The sequence below is a fragment of the Tachysurus vachellii genome, chromosome 15 (genome assembly GCF_030014155.1).
Source record: "Tachysurus vachellii isolate PV-2020 chromosome 15, HZAU_Pvac_v1, whole genome shotgun sequence".
NCBI lineage: Eukaryota > Metazoa > Chordata > Actinopteri > Siluriformes > Bagridae > Tachysurus > Tachysurus vachellii.
This window is the reverse complement of record NC_083474.1, coordinates 5173109-5193108: the sequence shown is the minus strand read 5'-3', so window position 1 is coordinate 5193108 and position 20000 is coordinate 5173109. Positions and strand designations below refer to the sequence as shown.

The 20000-nt window shown below is 40.4% G+C and overlaps 2 protein-coding genes across 6 annotated transcripts in view; one reads left to right on the top strand and one right to left on the bottom strand.

Moving 5' to 3' along the window:
- synrg (synergin, gamma) overlaps window positions 1–7004 on the top strand; it is a 36457-nt gene extending 29453 nt beyond the window's left edge. For 2 of the 5 annotated variants that reach the window (XM_060887599.1, XM_060887595.1), the window contains 5 exons: window positions 1344–1492; window positions 1981–2091; window positions 2240–2278; window positions 4491–4523; window positions 6144–7004. In XM_060887599.1, coding sequence (XP_060743582.1) covers window positions 1344–1492; window positions 1981–2091; window positions 2240–2278; window positions 4491–4523; window positions 6144–6275 — 464 coding nt within the window. In that variant the 3' untranslated portion in view covers window positions 6276–7004. The remainder of the gene's footprint in view (window positions 1–1343; window positions 1493–1980; window positions 2092–2239; window positions 2279–4490; window positions 4524–6143) is intronic. The other 3 variants (XM_060887597.1, XM_060887596.1, XM_060887598.1) reach the window with 3 other exon arrangements.
- A 1232-nt stretch (window positions 7005–8236) lies between these two features.
- dusp14 (dual specificity phosphatase 14) lies at window positions 8237–14838 on the bottom strand. Its single transcript, XM_060888115.1, has 2 exons — window positions 14662–14838; window positions 8237–10119 (listed from the first exon to the last, which is right to left on the bottom strand). Exon 2 carries the CDS (start codon window positions 10019–10021, stop codon window positions 9380–9382), a length of 642 nt encoding a protein of 213 aa, XP_060744098.1. The 5' UTR covers window positions 10022–10119; window positions 14662–14838; the 3' UTR covers window positions 8237–9379.
- Window positions 14839–20000: the final 5162 nt, after the last annotated feature.

The following is a 20000-nucleotide window of genomic DNA, read 5'->3' as shown; positions in this document are numbered from 1 at the left end:
AGTGAAGACAGTGAAGCATGGTGGTGCAAGCATCATGACATGGGCATGTTTCTCCTACTATGGTGTTGGGCCTGTTTATCACATACCAGGGATCATGGATCAGTTTGCACATGTCAAAATACTTGATGAGGTCATGGTGCCTTATGCTGAAGAGGACATGCCCTTGAAATGGTTGTTTCAACAAGACAATGACCCCAAACACACTAGTAAACGAGCAAAGTCTTGGTTCCAAACCAACAAAATGAATGTTATGGAGTGGCCAGCCCAATCCCCGGACCTTAATCCAACCGAGTGGGCTGATATCAAAAATGCTGTTTCTGAAGCAAAACCAAGAAATGTAAATGAATTGGAGTGTTGTTATAGAACCATGGAGTGGAATAACAGCTGAGAGGTGCCACAAGTTGGTTGACTCCATGCCACACAGATGTGAAGCAGTTTTAAAAAACTGTGGTCATACAACTAGATATTAGTTTAGTGATTCACAGGATCCTAGAAACAAAAACGTTTGTACAAAATAGTTGTGAGTTTGTACAGTCAACGGCTGTTCTTCGATCCATTTTGATGGTTGTCTTCCGTTTTCTTCCACGTCTCTCTGGTTTTGCTCTCCATTTTAAGGCATTGGAGATCATTTTAGCTGAACAGCTTATAATTTTTTGCACCTCCTTATAGGTTTTCCCCTCTCCAATCAACTTTTTAATCACGCTGTTCTTCTGAACAATGTCTTGAACGATTCATGTTGAACACGAATGCATGTTCAACAAGTGCTGGCTTCATCCTTAAATAGGGACCACCTGATTCACACCGGTTTTTTCACAAAATTGATGACCTCAGTGATTGAATGCCACACTGTTATTTTTTGAACACACCCCTTTCAACCAATTGCCCAATTGCACAGCCTTAAGAGCGTGCATATCATGAATGCTGGGTCTTGTTTGTTTTCTGAGAATCTACTGCACCTACTGGTGACTTGTTTGCAATGAAGCAATAAAAAAAAATATACTAAAAACCTGGATTATTCTGGTTAGTCACATTGTACTGCTATTATTCTGAACAATACTGTGTATATATATATATATATATCTGCTATAGCAGCTAGGACTCTGGCAGTAGCATCAATAGTTTATAATCATAATCAAAGCATCATAATTTAGTGTTCTCTTAGTGTTAGACATCAACTTTATGTACCAACAGTACAAAACTTTTCTTGTTAAGAGATCACAAATCAGACGAGTGTTTATGATGGATGAACATTTGATGACATGCTAAAAACCCATCAGGAGACATGAAGAATGGACAGTGTTCTCAACTCGATACTGAATCAAAGTGGTGTGTGTGTGTGTTAGGTGTGGTGGAGGTGTACCGTGTGGCCAGGCGAGTGGAGCTGGGCATCAAGGCCACAGCTGTTTGCTCAGAGAAACTGCAAGAGCTGTTGAAAGACATCAGCCGTGTGTGGAACAACCTCATGGGCTTCATGTCTCTGGCCAACCTCTCAGTGAGTAATTCCACCATCACAATGAAACACTTCAAGCACACTGTAGCTTTTCCACACAGATCTAATTTTACAGTCAGGTGGAACGTCATTCGATACAATTTTGAAGTATTTTTCTGCGTTCTGAGGTGCAGTGAGCCACATTGCTGGTCAGTGCTGCGTAGAGAAAGAACAGAAAATAGAGAGATTGAGCTTTGTGCTCAGTCTGAGGTTGACTCCTGGGAGAATATTGCTTTTCAGATAGCAGATCTGTGTAAGCAAGAGAGCAACAGGCAAGAGCGAGTGGGAGTTGGAAGGCAGAATGTGAATTTTCTTTTCATGCAATCCAAAAGCATCGTGTCTCGTCTGGGGCTTTTTACTTTTTCTGTGCAGGTGTTTTGATCAGCAGACTGGATGAGATTCTTTTTACTGCTTAAGGCTTGGAGGAGTCTGAAAACTCTTTCTAGAGCATAGGCATTGATTCTGTGTGTGTGTGTCTGTGTGTTTTCCAGCCTGATGAAAGCTCCCTGGACTTCTCCTCCTGTATCCTGAAGCATGGTATCAAGAACGCCAAAGAGCTGGCGTGTGGAGTGTGTCTGCTCAACGTGGATTCACGCAGCAAGGTCTGCATTGCCTACCAGGCCAGATATATTCATCTATCGCTAGTTTGTTTGCTGTTATCTTTGCCACGATGTTTTCACAAAAGCCCTAAATTCAATTTCACACGAGGTCCGAGACTGAACTCTGCTTTGACCTTTGGTTCTTTTGTAGAAGAAAGAGGAGAACACGTTTGGACGTCTCTTTAAAAAAGTACGACACTGATCTTTTATTTTGGTGCTTTTAGGGAAATTGGTGCTCCTCCTCCTGCTCTTTGGTGCCAGAATGACCCATGTCTATAGCAGCTAGCTGGACACTCTGTAGCATATACGTTATCTTCAGAAGTAGTTAATATCGTTCTCTCGCTCTAAACAACTCTGCTGAAGATCTTTGTGGCTCCTGTTCTATTACACACGCTGTTGTACAGAACTCTAGAGAGACTGTTGATGAGTTATGGTGACATGTCATTTTGGCACCTCAGTTTGGTAGAAGGGTGAAGCAGCTGATTTAGTAGGTGGTGGCACAATGATACGGCTGGTAGCTTTTCCTCCTCACAGCTCCAGGCTGAGCTCAGGTTACTGTCTGTCTCTCTCTCCATATCCATGTGGGTTCCCTATCGGTTCTCTGCTTCCCTGCCATCTTCTAAAAAAAAAAACATTGCAGCAGGTGGATTTCCAGCTCTAAATTCTCGGGTTCACGCAATTTTCTTGGCTCCAAAATGAATAAATGAATGAGTGCTAATCTCGCCAGTAGTGAATAAAAGCCGAGGTGCAGCCTATTTGCTGTAGTGTATTAATATCCAGATGAGTCCCAGCCATCCGTCACCTTTTCACAAAAACACTGCTGAAAATTGAATCTAATCACAAATACGTTTAACTGATGAAACCCCTCACGTGAGCAGTGCAACAGCTCCTGCGTACAGCCCCAAGTCCAATCCGATCATATTACTGCTTTACACCGGTCACCTGAAAGATCGAAAAGCTGCTTATTGGAAAGAATTGAAACGTACAGCTTTAGATTTGGAGAGGCATCGGTGTGGTGTTTTTGATGGGAAAGGTCTACAGGATGGAGCTCGTCTCTGTGGGACTTCACTGGAATTGGCTGCATATCAGCTGAGGCTCATGACCATCAGGAATGGGCAACTAGCTGCTAGCTATTTCTGACACAGATGTTGTTTTTTTAAAAAGCTAGAACATTTTTTATAAGGAATATAAAGTACAAAATTCCTAGGACACATTTATATCATCAAAAATGTACACAAATATTTGCCTATTTAATTTTTTTAATTCTTGAATGAAATTACAATATCCTCTTATTTCGCTCACAGGTAGTATCTTTGTAAATTAGTGCGACGTCACATGTAACTAAACCAGGGACGGTCAACCCGCGGCGGCTCTTTGCCTGGTTTCATGCGGCTCTTACGTTCATATCGAAGTTTGTATTTGTGTCTTTTTAGGTGAAAAAAAGGTGATGTTCATGTGTGCCCATGTGTATGATGCGGCTCTTTGCGGTAACACAGTAAAAATGTGGCTCTTGGTCTCTGACTGGTTGGCCACCCCTGAACTAAACTATCCAGCAGGTATTACACAGTCACGACATGTTTGTCACAGCGATCTGAAGCTGACTCTTCACCGCTGACTGTCCCCTGCACATTATGATTTATATACAACAGTGCTGCTGAATTCTCAAAACAATAAAAACTAGGTAATGTAATGTCGGTGTGAGGGCATAGAGAAAGACCCGTGAGACATTACATTTATCAAAACACAACCAAAACAAAACTGGCAGCTTTCATTCTGTCAGATTCAAGTTCACACTTTTTGGCTTGTGTGGGTCTCACAAGCTCTGCCAAGCAGAGTCACACTCGCTCTGTCTTGCTCTCACTAGTGGGTTTTAGGCAAAACATACACATAATTAAACTCCAGTGAGACACAGGTGATGATCATCACACACTACCTGCCGGCTCACACTCGTCTCCTTCCACAGACAGGGACGCCACCACAGGGACGCCACCACAGGGACGCCACCACAGGGACGCTGTTTAATTACTTAGAGAAATGTTATCATTAATAAATAGCTGTGGTATAAAATGAATTAAACATTATGAGATGTACTGTTATAGGAAAATAATCAACTGTGGTGGTGTTTCTACAGCTTCTCATCAGGGCTACATGACCACCACGTTTCATTATTTTCCTAAAGCATCATCACACCCTGTCATGATTTATAACTGATCTGTCACCACACACACAATTTAACTCTGATTTCCTTCCAAAGATTTGCTACACAAATTTCTATTTAAATCACATTTGTGAACATTTCCTATGTTGCCTGTTTCTGTGAGGTTTATATGGGCTGTTACACATTAAAACTCGTAGGTCTTCTTTAGTTCAGACATCCATAACAATGTTTATAATACTTTCAGGCACTGACAAAAGACCCAGGCACAAAGCTAACGGTAAACACCTATGCTTTTTTTTTTCCCCCTTTATTTTTCTGAAGACTTTACTGTTATACTGATGTATTCTCCCCAGGACATGAGGAGGTCTTTACAGCTGTTCACATATAAGCCTGGATTCTGATTGTAATTAACCTTTGAGCTGAACTCTGTCCCGTTCAGATGACCTTTTCCCCATCTGCGGTCCTTCATCTGCCTGCGGAATATGTCAACATGAAATTAGCCTTTTTAATTATGGAAATGTCTATTGCAGTGTCACATAATCGTTAAATGGCTAAATGGAATGTTGTAATAGACTGAAATGAAGAACGAGCTGTGCTCAGTCATCTAATTATTTAGTCACAGCGTCATGTGACAGCACAAAGCATCATTACAATCATGCAGATCCAGTCCAAGAGCCTCAATTAAAAATATTTAGTTGTCTAATATCTGTTGCGTCAGATCCCTGATTTTGGCTGGTCGGAGAGGAACTTGATGTGGTCTTCTGTTACAGCTCATTCACCTCAAGGTCTGACTGCCGAGATGCTTTTCTGCTCACACAGATGAACAGCACAAAGTTACTGTAGACATTCTGTTAGCTCTAAAGCAGTCTGACCTTTTTCCTCTGACCTCTATCATCAAACCCCACAGAACTGCTGTGGAAACTCTAGACTGTTGTGTGTGAAAATCCTAGGAGATTCCATCTGGTACCATCAACCAGGCCGTGGTTTAACGCTGTGACATCACACTTTCCCCATTCCCATTTCTTGAGCTGGATTTGTATGCATTCTGCTGCTGCCGCCACATGGTTTGCTGATCAGATAGCAGGTGTTCCTATTAAACTGGCTTAAATTAAAGGGGGTTGTGTGTGTGTATGTATGTATGTGTGTGTATATATATATATATATATACATACACACACACACACACACACACACACACACAACCCCCTGGCCAGTTTAATAGGAACACATATGTATATACTTATATATGTATATATATGTATTTTACAGCCTCTCTGTGTAGGAGGCTGTGATTCACTACATATGAGTCATAGATTTCACCAGGAATGCAAACCCAAAGCCTCATAGCGCACACACAGACACACACACACACACACAGAGCAGCAGCTGTGGCTTTCAGGAAGATAGTGTTAAATTTGGCTTGTTGATCGAACTCTATAGCGTGCTCATTTTCCGCTTCCGTATATAGACACTGTGATGATGAGCGCAATCTCCTTTAAATCGTGTGAAGCAGTCGCAATACACACGCAATACATGCTTACTGACCTAACCACACCATACAAAGTGTCCTGTGTGTGTGTGTGTGTGTGTGTGTGTGTGCACCCCAAAATTGTATAATAATAATTATTAGATAGAGATTTTAGGAATTAAGACTTTAGCAGTATTAAGAAGACATTTGGGATAATATCCATAGATTAACTGTGGTGTGTCTTTAATGTATAATACCTAACCCCAGTCTGAACAGATCACACTCCTACACTGACTGACACTGTGACGACAACAGTTATAGTCAGAAAAGCACTTTTTTTTTTTTTTTTAGATGAATGGTAATTAATGTGATTCAACCTAAACGCTTTCTGTTTCTGCTCTTCCCTGGCGGCTCGTATGCCGCGGACAGGCTTTTAACTCCGAGACGGATAACTTCAAGCTGACGTACGGCGGGCACCAGTACCACGCCAGCTGTGCTAATTTCTGGATTAACCGTGTAGAGCCCAAGCCTCCTGGCCTCATCCTTCCCGACCTGCTGTGATTTCTCTCATCCGCCTCTGCTGCTGGGGAACAAGTGGGAAAAACTGGTTCTGAAGTTTTGTTCTTTCTTAATTTATTGTTGTCTTTTTCCCCACTTTTTTTTTCCAACTTGGCCTGTTATGGTACTGAGTGTTTTGTGAATGTTTGCTGATGTAAAGAAACAAAAAAATGAATAATTTATTGACATTGAAATTTTTTTTTCTTTGTATTTCTGCCTGTTTGAAGGACTGCAGTGTCTGAGTTTTACCTACCGAATGATAAGAGACCTGACAGCCATCTATAAAGAACGCCGTGTTCGTCATTTAAACAGAAAGCAAACAAGACTTTCACTGTAGTATTTACACTGGATAACGTAGAGTTACGTAGAGATCAACATAATTTAGACGTTCATGCAGAAGGACAGGAAGGTGTTTCCTCTTGCTCATGCTCATCAGGGCCTGTGCTGTCAGTTAACTGGAAGTGGATCATGAAAATGGAGGGTGTGGGATTATCTGTTATTATATTTTCATAACACATCATGACCAGACAAGACCATTAAACTTTAACTGTCTTTTACAGTGTTCTATTCTCTGTTGTATCTTAAAGAACAATGAAAGGTTGTGCTCATAAAAAATGGCTTGTTCTTTTTACACTTCAGACAAAATTGAGCGTATTTACAGAAAATACTTTGAGCGTTAATAACATGGCTGTAGATAAAGGTGATGGCTATTAAAATGCTGTGTAGAATTGCTATTGTGGTTCATTTATTAGAATCCTAATGTGTATCCTTTCAGACATATTCCACTCCAGCAACACACAATCCACCTGAAATAAAATGATATTTATATAATATGGAAATTAAAAAGGATCAGATTTTATTATACATATATTAAGTATATACCCGGAGTGTACACGTACACGTCTTCGCTTTCCTTCCCCTCAAACTCACCAATGCAATGCTGATAGTAATCACAGACAAGCAGCAGGTGTCCAGAGGTTTGCTAATGATTTCATCATTGCTCTCGACCCGTTTTCTGTCCATTTCTGCACTGCTGAGTTCCATTGATTTTACTTCTGTATGGGCTTCAGGATTTCACAGACATGTGATGTTAATGATTCAGTAAGCAAAGCCTTCACTACGACGCTGTTGAATTCTCAATTCTTAATGGTCTGAAGGTGTTTTTAACATTATGGATCATTTTCTGTATTCTCATTCACTCACGCAATCACACATCAACCATGCATGTCTTTGGACCGGGGGAGGAAACCGGAGTACCCGGAGGAAACCCCCGAGGCACGGGGAGAACATGCAAACTCCACACACAAGGCGGAGGCGGGAATCGGACCCCCAACCCTGGAGGTGTGAGGCGAACGTGCTAACCACTAAGCCACCGTGCCCCCTACATATATATATATACAATTAAAGTTTAAAATTAATTAAAAAATATTAATTTAAAGTTTACAATACTATATATCTTTCCCTGTCCCTAATGAACAAGCCGGAGGTGACGGCGGCAAGGAAAAACTCCCTGAGAAGATATGAGGAAGAAACCTTGAGAGGTACCAGACTCAGAAGGGAACCTCATCCTCATTTGGGTGACACTATAGTAAATAGTGTAAATGTAAATAATGTCATTTCTACAACAGTTTATAATAGTGCAGCCGAGAGCTCCTGAGGAACTAATGGGTCATCGTAAACTCTGAGTTCAGCACAGAACTGATTGTTACACTTGGCAGTAAAATGTTCAGGAATTATCAATCTAAAATATCAGGAGAATTGGGATTGATACGAACAGGAAATATCTTGCGGAAACAATCCAACAAGTCTTTATATAATATTCAATCAGTTGTCTGATTCTGATCTAACACAATATTAATAAAAACCTGAAGAAGAAGCTGCCGAAACCAAAACGTGTTTATTTTTAAACACAAAAGTTTAAAACACTTTATTCATTTCATCATATTCAACTTTTCATCTTTATATATACTTCCATGACAGACCATGACCCTTAATTGACATATTGAATACGTTCTCACGTCCTCCAACCATAATCATGTGAAAGTGTGTGTGTGTAATAAAGGAAATGCTTATAAAGAAAAGAAACAATCCAAAATCAAAATCATCAAATCATTTGTAGCTGAAAAAAGACTTTATTATTTTGAATTTGGAAATATATCAAAACAATAAAGTTCCCAAATTTCCCTTTTTTTTAGCAGCACCATTGTTTTGATTTCTAAAATTCTGTTATCTGTTAAGATGCTTATTTATCCCCCAGAAAATCATTTAATAAAGCCTCTCAGTCGTATCAGCTATTCTTATAATTTATGCTGTTTCTCAAAGTCTTATTTCTTTCATTTGTTACAGTCATTAAAAAACTTCAACCCACCAACATCAAAGCTGTGACATTTTATTATAGATTATTTTTTGTGTTATTTTGACGGATTTGTCTGCTCACTTAAATGAAGTTAATCCAAAACTCAAAACAGGTAGCCTATAAAGTGTTAATTTAGACCTAATATGGAGCAGGAAAAAAAAGCTTTAATAAATAGCAAGAATGTTATTGTATACATATAATAATTAAATAATGAGCCTAATATTTAATTAGTTGGAATATTTTCATTAAATAAAGCCCTGGATTAATGTTTAACCTATTTCAGCTTTTTGAGGCTTTTATTTACTTTCAGTAAACAATCCTATTCACAAATATGCTTGAAAATGCTACCATTAATAGAGAACAGATTGCTGCCTCAGAAGAAGAGATGTCGGCAGAACTGGCACGTCATCACACTACTGAGCCGATTAGGAAATCTGCATCACTTTCTTACGGTGCCCTAAAGGCTTTGACTTCTGCCTCCCACTTCCACTTCATCTACCTAATCAACAATAGCTCATGTTCTGTCACGACTGATGTCTCCTGGAAACTCAACGCTGCAGAAAAATACACTGATACGTGTCTCAGTGTTCAGCACTCAGCATTGACATGAGTCTCAGTGTTTGGCCCTGTATCCAGACACAAAATGCTGCTGCTGAAACCCAGTCACCAATCACCACAGTTCACTGATCAGATCTACTCACTTTTAATTTTTATCTGTGTCTCCTGAAACCCCCCCCCCCCTTCTGTTTCTTTACAGGCCCCAGTAAGGTGCCAGGTTTCTACGATCACGCTCGTAAACGTCAGGAATGACCCCGTACGGCGTTTGAACCATCTTCACTGACGTCTTGCCAAACAGTTTGCGCTCGTAGTCAATAAGCTGGCGCCAGAAGCCACCGTTGGGCCGAATGACAGGCCGCCGGGCCTTTACCCAGGCGTGTGCCTCGGCTAGCGACACACCATGATACTTCATGAGGTAGGCAAGGCAGAGCGAGGCTGAGCGGCTCACACCAGCGGCACAGTGCACTAGCACAGCGCCGCGCTTCCGCCCAACGCTGTGGATCTTGTCTGCAACACTGTCAAAGTACAGCGCTATAGGCGAGTGTGGTGCATCAGCCAGTGGAACCTTTACATACTCTACATGTGGCCAGTTGAAATTTGGCAGCTCGATGGTGGCATTCACTACACATGTGATTCCCTTAGACAGCAGCAGGCCACGATTGGATGCTATGGCGCCACGACTGAGGAACAGCGTGGGAGTGATTTGGGCAATGCCACCGAGCATGCTGCCCGGCTCCGCCATCAGTCTGGGCACAGCCGGGCTGGGCATGGTGGAGCTGCGGTGGTGGTGGTGCTGGTGCTGGTTGTGAAAGAATCCATGGCTGCGGGAGCCCATTGAGGAAGGGATCAAGAATAAGCAATCTTCAGGTGTAGATAAAGTTGTTCTTCAGAGATCCTTCATCATTCTGGGCAATATTTCACCATCGGATGGATCTGAAACAAAACCAAGAAGGATGCATTTTAATATAGAAGTCCACTTACAAGGACCTACTGACTCTTAAGATCTCCTGAGGTATCTTGAGAAACGTACTACAAGAAGCTTGATCTAAAACCTGCCCATTTTATTGGAAATTATTTTAAAAGTGGAAATGAACAACTGATTTCATCATAATATCTAACTGAAAGCGTCGACGTGCTTTAATCTAGATGATGAACTGACTCAGCTTCTCTCCGCAGGGCTGAGATGATATCATAAGCATGTTTGGGTGCTGATGCAGAGTTGATATGAACTAAGTGCTACTCATTGAGGTCGGCTGTTTCAGGGTGCTGTTTTCTCACGGACCAGGAGGAAGCTCAATTACAAAACATCTGAAGGTGATCATGAAGTGAGATATAACAGGCTAAAGACAAGAGATATGACAGGCTAAAGACAAGAGATATGACAGGCTAAAGACAAGAGATATAAATGGCTAAAGACAGATATGACAGGCTAAAGACAAGATATATAACAGGCTAAAGACAAGAGATATGACATGCTAAATACACAGTAACCACGATACACCGAACAGTCGTACAGTTTTATTGTCACAACTTTTCATGTCAGAGTTTTGATAAACATTCCTTAGGATTCAAGTTCAGCCAAAGTTTCAGTTTAATTGTTAAACAATATTTTAACCAGTAATGGATTCATGTTAGCGGTGCTTTGCTTTATCTTAACTTTGGATGCTTCAGACAGACTCTGCTTCCCCCTCAGTTTAATATTTATCATTCTCCAGGGTCCTCCTTCGTAACCTGTGCACTCAATTCCTTGGAAATTTTTCCAGCCCTCACTACTTTTACAGCACGTCTGTGTGTCTGAGCTACAACACTGAAATCTCAAAGATAATTTGTTCTGAATGACTTCGTCTAATGTATCCTAAACAATACATGGCCTTTAATTCAGCTAAGCATAACACACTGCCCTGGAGCATAGCTACACCTATCTGTGCTGTTACCTGCTGTTTGGAGAGGATTGGGGTATGTTCAGCTACCATTAGATCAGCTGAGTTCATTCTGTCTCTATTTTAATTAAAGCTCTCTCATTAAATGTAATATATCTAACCTCTCACTTCACCTGGAAGGTGCTTCAGGGTTCAGCTACATCCACTGCACTCTGATGAACGCTTTCTTGGCCATCAGGTAACAAATATCAGAGCTGAAACATTAAATATGAATCACATCTGATGGCTTTTCAGGCAGCACCTGCGCTCCTCCTGTCACCATCATGCTCACCAAGGCAGTGTGTCAGGAGCAACACGTGGCTGTTGTCTCTACCACAACGTCCTCCTCTAAATATGTCTAGTCTCAGGCAATCTGATGCTTACATACTCTTTTAATAATCTCATCCCATCTGTTTTCTGGGGTGTGTTGGGAATCAGCGTGTCAGTCACAATCTGCGAGTCCAGCCGCTGTGGGTAGCTTTGAACCTCTTTGTTTTTGTAAATCAACCTATTACAAATTCTGCATGGATTCTTCTCGCAGTAACGTCTGTCTTCTGAATTAGGGCCGACGATGCATTCGTCACTGTCCTGCCAATCATTATTCGCCACATATGTTCCGGAAGTGTTGCCATGGTGCTTCTGTGTGGAGTTGAAAGCCGAGGTAGGCTTGGGAACGCAAACTGAGAGAAACATGATACTGTGACTCCATCTAAGTGACAAACAAATCTTAGTGCTGTTTGTTCTGCAGTGATCCAGTGACCAGGAAGATTTTTCTCTGTTTTTTTTTAGCTTCAAACCTCACTGAATCTGGGTCAAAAGCACAAACATAAAAACCTTTCCCAGAGCAAGCTCTAGCACAAGACAGCACATTAGCCACTTTTTTCTTATAGCCCCTCTGGTTGGTGGTGTTGAACATTTGGCTTCTTGTTAGTACAACACACAAACAGTACACAATGAAATGATATGATTTCTTAGTCATTCATTCATTCATCTTCTACCGCTTATCCGAACTACCTCGGGGTCACGGGGAGCCTGTGCCTATCTCGGGCGTCATCGGGCATCAAGGCAGGATACACCCTGGACGGAGTGCCAACCCATCGCAGGGCACACACACACTCTCATTCACTCACGCAATCACACACTAGGGACAATTTTCCAGAGATGCCAATCAACCTACCATGCATGTCTTTGGACCGGGGAGGAAACCGGAGTACCCGGAGGAAACCCCCGAGGCACGGGGAGAACATGCAAACTCCACACACACAAGGCGGAGGCGGGAATCGAACCCCCAACCCTGGAGGTGTGAGGCGAATGTGCTAACCACTAAGCCACCGTGACCCCTGATTTCTTAGTTTTCTCTACAAATGTTAAATGCCTTTCTTAGCACCATCTTTCTAGCGAGCCGAATGTTTAATTAAACTGCATTGCTTATCTGTAAGATATGAGCAGTGTTTACACACAAAACTGTTTACAACAGAGGGATCAAGAGGGCCACATTTTTTATTTCATATAATCAGTGCAGGAGAAGGTCACTTTGAAGGGGAAATTAATTTAATACCTAATTTATTTTTTACTCCTCATTTTAGTTGTTTAAATTGTCCAATCATCCACCCAGGCGATCTCTTCAATCAACATCCATATCAGCAGATTTCCCTTAGCAGCACATAGTGACGTGACATACGGCTAAGTACGGTGACCCATACTCAGAATTTGTTCTCTGCATTTAACCCATCCAAAGTGCACACACACAGCAGTGAACACACACAGTGACCACACACCCGGAGCAGTGGGCAGCCATTTATGCTGCAGCACCCGGGGAGCAGTTGGGGGGGTTCGGCTAAAGCCTCAACCCACAACCTTAGGGTTAGGAGTCAGACTCTTTAACCATTAGGCCACGACTTCCCCCACAACAATGCTTCACAGTTTATTTAAGGTTCTCTATCAGTAGAAGTCTTTACAAGAAACTGCAGTCCATGTAAGGCCACATCCATAACTGATTCATTGCTATATATCTGTAATATGTAATTGACGTCTTTTAACTCTGGTCTATATGAATGGTTAAACGGAAAGATATATAAAATGGTATTGAGACACTTTACAAGTCAACACTAGTTCAAAAGCGTCACTCCCCAAAACACTGGAATTGCTCAAGGGCCAAAGCAACAAAAAATACCTCTGCTAGTTTTACATAATGATAAAATAAAAATATCAACCTAGACCCAGAAATTGGATTGTGAGATTTGAATATGTTATTGATTCATCCAGTGCCCTGAGCTTTATCTGGTGAAGCACAAAGTGAACAAACCCAATAGCCACTAAGGTTACCTCAGGTTTGCTTGATGTGAATGCTGAGTGTGTGAGTAAAAAGAGTAGCAGAGCATCATGGCTCTCAGCTATGAATGGACACACACACACACACACACATCCCTTGAGCTATACTGTCAACGCTACCATTTCATCAGGCTGTGTGTGTGTGCGGGTATTTGTATGTTCTTGGGGAGTCCAATTCCATGACTGGCAACAAGAGATGCCTGTGGAGGAACCTGAGCCTGTGGTAAAATGGCAGTCTTTCTTCCACACCAAACAAGGAAAACAGGAAGCAGAAACTAATCAGGCTTTACACAGCACAGTCCAGTCTTTCTTCAACAAGTGGTTCTCATTGAACCTGTTCTACATGGCTTATTATTAATCCCCATCTCGTAGCCTAATACAAGACCTGAAGTGCCCAGTGGAGTCTGAGTCATACAACAGACTGTTAATCTGCTGAACTGGGCTACAAGAAAGTGATTGGATGAAGTGATTATTTGTCTTGCTGGTGGTCTCAGATGTACAGGAATTATTTTGTATCATAACTGATTAGAAATGGCAGCTGTTAGATTATAATTTAAGCATCATATTGCATAAATATTCCAAAAAATAAAATAAATAAAATAATAATAATAATTCATGACCAACAGTTCCTACATTCAAAAGTCTGGTTTATAGTCACGACCACTGAAAGCACAAAGCTTCACACACACTACCACACAGTGCCCCACACACACTGATACACACACACTGCCACACACACACTACCACACAGTGCCCCACACACACTGATACACACACACACTGCCACACATACTGCCACACACACAGCCCCACACACACACACAGGCTACTAACCAGAATGTTAGTACAACACCAGTGGTTGCCATAGTTACTGTGTACTATTTTGATTGACAGTACGAACGTATGCGTTGATGCACGTAGCCAAGACCTACTACACACTAATCTCTGTTTAAACCCAAGTGTGACTTCATAATAAACTTAGAGGGAAAAAGATCTAAACAAGTGAAACAGACAACATCAGGGGTCGTGTATTAAACCGATGATGTTGTCACCTGATTAGTGTTTTTAACCTGGAGATTATATACATTATATACATTATATACACACCTAACAGAACCGCTTGTTGACGATAGAAAGGTTCAGTATTTCACATTATTCACCCCATACGACTTGTTACTCAGAAGACACTTGGATTCCAGATCTTTCCGTCAGCGCGTAAACTCACCTGCTCGGTTTAACGCGCTGAAGCAAAACGGTGAGATTCCGCGTGACGACCGAAAACACCGCCCCAGATGTGAGTGTGTAGGAGCCGCAGGTTGCTCTTCAGGACTCCGGAGAGACGCTGCAGCCTCAACAGACGAGGTTTAGTGTGTCAACAAGAAATGTCCGATTCTGCAAACACACACACACACACAGGGAGAGAGAGAGAGAGAGAGAGAGAGAGAGAGAGAGAGAGAGAGCGTCAGCAACCAGAACGGGGCGCCATCCTCTCCACATGATAATGCTATTACACACACATACACACACACATACACACACACACACATATACACACACACACACACACATATATACACACATACACACATACACACACATACACTCAGAAAAAAGCTCAGTCTACACACACTAACCACTAAAAGGCCTCCAACAGCTGGAACTAAATTCCTTGTGTCTGTCAACACACTTGGCCAATAAACCTGATTCTGATAATATCAGTGCTGTTCCTCTGACATCGTTCTCTTCCCAGGAATGAATGGCTAGATTCACCTGATAACCATAAAAACTGACTGTATACACATTAACTGAAGTCTTAATGAACATATAAAGATATTCTGTATGAAAGTAACGCCTGCATTATTGCCCTTTTTTTTTACTAGAGCATTTATACCTCACATCCGAATAAGCTACACCATCGTACATGTAACATCGTGAACATATCATTTGGATTATTTAAATGTTTAGACATGAAACATTTTGGTGTCATTTATATTTTGTAACAGAAGCGGCCTGATTTCTCATTCAAGGAAAAGGAGCTGTAAAGTAAAAAAAAAGTGTGTGTGTGTGTTGTAGGTGAAAATTGAGTTCACACAAGTGCATACAAATTCACTAGAGATCACTGTGTGTGAAATGAATCTGTTTGGTTGATAATATAAATGCATTATATTTAATTGGAAGCTAATTTGAGGCATTGTTTCAACACAATGATTGTCAATGACAATGACAGAAATAATCCATGTGCCTCCAACCTACTTTGGGAAATATATATTAGGTGTTTAAATAGATAATTACCAAGTGAAATATACTCATTTATCATTATATGTATGTGTATTACACAAATGTAATATTCTCTTTGCCATAAAATCAACTGAGAGATTGAGTTCGTTTTGTAAATTGTCATTGTGAATTAATGCAAAAATGCTTGTTCCTATGCCAGGCTTTACTTCTAGACCTCATAAGAAGCGTATTCAGTGCAGGTATTTTATCTGGCCAGAGAACATAAAAGCATTCACTGTTTCCACTCTGAGGTTGTAGGAGGGAGGAAAGAAAAGCCTAAAAAGGGTCAAGAACTAACACACAGTACTACTGGCTCGAGAGTTCACCCCAGGAGACGAAGAGTGAGGAAGAGCTGTTTCATGTTACAGTTAGAGAGGAAAGAAGAAAAGCTTTAATTTACCCTAGTGAATTAGCTAGAAAGTAAGTCTCGCTAATTCACTGCAAAGGAACTTTCTAAAATCTAGTTCTTAAATCTAGGATTAAAGACTTTCCTCAGATCTCGATGTCCAGGCAGTAAAACTACAGCATCCTACACAATAAGGATAAAATAACATGCATTCTCTCTCATACTTTGTTTAAATGGTAAATATAAGCCTAAAGATAAATATAATGTTTATATAGTTGATATATTTTGAAGAGTCGGTGATCTATAAATTCCTATTAAAATATTACAATAAACCGAATCTGATGACTAAACCTATTTCTAGATTTATTTTACTATATTTACTATAATTACCTATGATTATTGTCCTCATTTTAACTATTAATTGTGGGAAAGAAGCAAAATTATTTGCCAGTAGAACAAAAAAATGTGAAGCTTATGTTAATAAAATATGCCTAGAAATAAGTTTAGTAATCTTAGATTTGGTTTGTTGTAATATTTTAATAGGAAATTCTTATTTACTATTTAGTAATTTAATCCTACTTAATAATCTTACATTAAGAACCAGTACAGAAATTTGTAACGTCATTGCAGTCGCTCTATTTAAGAGTCCAGCAATTTGGCCATCTTGAGTTAGCAATTTTTATCCACTCTTCCTTACAAAAATGCTCCTGCTCTATAAAACCGAATCTCCTGTGCACATCTCTCCTTGTGATTTAATTGTTTTATTGCTTGGATTTAGATCTGAGACGTCGAGCATTTATAAAACCTTAGCCATTTTTCTGAAGCCATTCCATTTGTTGATGAGAATTGGTGCTTTGGGCCATAATCATGTTGGAAGGTGAGTTATTTTTAATGGTTTTGTGATTTTACTAATGATTTCTTCTTATCTAGACTAGAGCCCTTTCTGAAAAGAAGTAGCCCTACTGCATGATGCTACCACCACCATGATTCACTGTAGCTTTCGTGATCTTTGTATTATTATACAGTACTGTGCAAAAGTTTTAGGCAGGTGTGAAAAAATGCTGTAAACAAAGAAGGCTTTCAATAATGAAAGTGTTAAACATTTATTTTCATAAATGAACAAAATGCAGTGAATGAACAAAAGAGAAATCTAAATCAAATGAATATTTGGTGTGACCTCCCTTTGCCTTCAGAACAGCAGCACTTCTTCTAGGTACACTTGCACACAGTTTATGAAGGAACTCGGCTGGTAGGTTGTTCCAAACATCTTGGAGAACTAACCACAGATCTTCTGTGGATGTACAGTAGGCTCTCTCACATCCTTCTGTCTCTTCATGTAATCCCAGACACACTGATGATGTTGAGATCAGGGCTCTGTGGGGGTCGTGCCATCGCTTCATGCTGGTTTGAAGGCAAAATGTAGTAACACCAAATATTGACCAGATATTTTTCTTTTGTTTGCTCACTTTGCATTTTGTAAATTGACAGAAATAAACACTCATTATTTATATTTCTGAAAGCATTCTTTGTTTACAGCATTTTTTCACACCTGCCTAAAACATTTGCACAGTAGTGTCTTGTTTTTTTTTTTAGTATTCTGCCCCAAAAAATCTACCTTAGTCACACATTTTGGCATTTTTACAAAAGAACACAAAAGGTTTTCACATGCAGGAAGTGACCGGTACTTGCCAGATATTTCTGCAGCTCCTTTAACGTTGCTGTAGGTCTTTTGGCAGCCTGCTTGGCATGGTTTCTTCTTGTCCTTTCATCGTCAGAAGGGATGTCTTGTTTTTAGTGCCCTATATGTTGATGAAACGATTCAGTACTTGCTTTGTAAGCACTTTGTAAGCACTCGATCTAAATCAAGATGTCTAGAAAACCCTACAGAATCAGCTGATCTTAATTTGGAATTAATCAGTATGACATCACTGATGAAAGGTTCATGATAATAGAATTTTAACATGAGTTTGAAAATTGGTTAATTTTTCCCTTGATTTTTGTTGCCTATATCAAACAAATGTGAGAAAATTATGTATCTTATTATTTCTCCCTACAGAACGGTGGCCCAGTGAACATGTAAATGTACATTATATTAAACACGATGTGCCACTAGTGGAGTTCCATGAAAAAAAGATGTTAAATAAAAGACAAAAGACTGCGATTACTTTAACCATTCACTTTGAAGATGACTGTAGAGGAAAGAAAATGAAGAGAAGAACAAGTGAGTGATTGTAATACATACTCTAGAAGCAACAATACGCATGACATGAGCATGAATTACAAGCTGCAGGATCCAGGAACGGCACTTCATTGAGCCTCCAGTGCCAGAGACAATGAGTCAGTGGTGCTGTAATAGACTTTTGTAATGCAGGAATAAAAGCATTGTACTTACAGCAATTCTACATCATCATCATCATCATCATCAGACTCTCATTCCATTTACTTAAACCGAGAGGTGAGAGGGGAGAGAGGAGAGGAGAGATGGGAGACGGGACAGGGGAGAGGTCCCACTCTGACTGTACATTCATACTAGCACATCAGAACTGGAGCAGGAAAACTTGCACAAGGCCAGAGTCTAATTAAATGGCTGGACAAGATATGTGGTATGCTGTGCCCACTGCATTTCAGAACCTGAGTGTGAGAGCTGGAATAGAAATTGAATTGGTGTGTCAAGGTATGTGTGGAACTCCATCCAGTGTCTCAAACATTTCATCATCTGCTGTTGATGCAGAACATGCTGATGAGATGCTGATGATGATGCTGATGAGATCACAAACCACTGGACTAAGAATAACCACCATTATGCTGTAGTGCTTCAAACATAAAATGTGTTTATCTAGGCTGGCTATAATCTTTCATTCTTAAATTCATTGATCGAGTTAGAAATAAAACACATGTAGGAAAATAAACAAGGGTGAAATTGTGTGATGTGGCCTAGCAGACATTTTATTGATTATATTCCAATAAGAGCAGGGGCTAAAAAGTATTATTCCTCTTTTACAAAAAATGTGCTGCACTGAAGATTCCAAAGTGCATAGCAACCTCCATAATTGTCAAAAGGAAAACAATTGGCACAACCAGGACTTTTTTACAGCTGGTTTCCCGGCCAAACTGGGTAATCGGGGGAGAAGGGCGGTTACCAGGAACCCAATAGTCACTCTGTCTGAGCTCTAGAGATCCTGTGGGGAGATGGAACAAATCCAGAAGGATAACAATCACTGCAGCCCTCCACCGATTTGGGATTTGGCAGAGTGGCTAGATGGAAAACTTTCCTCATTGCAAAGCACATGAAAGCCTGCTTAGAGTTTGCAAAAAAGCACCTGAAGGACTCTCAGACTGTGAAGAACAATATTCTCTGGTCTGATGAAAACAAGATTGAACTGTTTGGCCTCAATTCTAAACATTGCGGAAACCAAGAACCGCTCATCACCTGCACAATACCATCGCAACAGAGAAGCATGGTGGTGGCAGCATCATGCTGCGGGTGTGTTTTTCAGGGATGATGAAATGCTGAATGGCACATTGTGCAGAGATATTCCTCATAAAAACCTGTTCCACAGCGCACAGGAGCTCAGACCAGGCCTAAGGTTCAAGTTCTAGTTCTGACAGCGACCATAAGCACACAGAGCCTTGACTGAACCCTATTGAACATCACTGAAGAGACATGAAAATAGCTGTGCACTAGTATCAAGCTGCAGCAGAACAAAATTAATCTGTAGATATTTGAATATGGACACTTTGTGGATATTCTGAACTACATACTGTTTTATGCTGTTGAAATATACATATTTTAACTAGTTTCTTCCAGTTCCAATTAAATAAAACTTTCACTAAAAGCTTTTTCTGTATTTTTATAACCTAAGTTATGAGTCATGATCTAATAGTGTGAGACACTTCTAATAGTTAGTCAGATCAACATTGGAAATAAATTCTTACTGCTA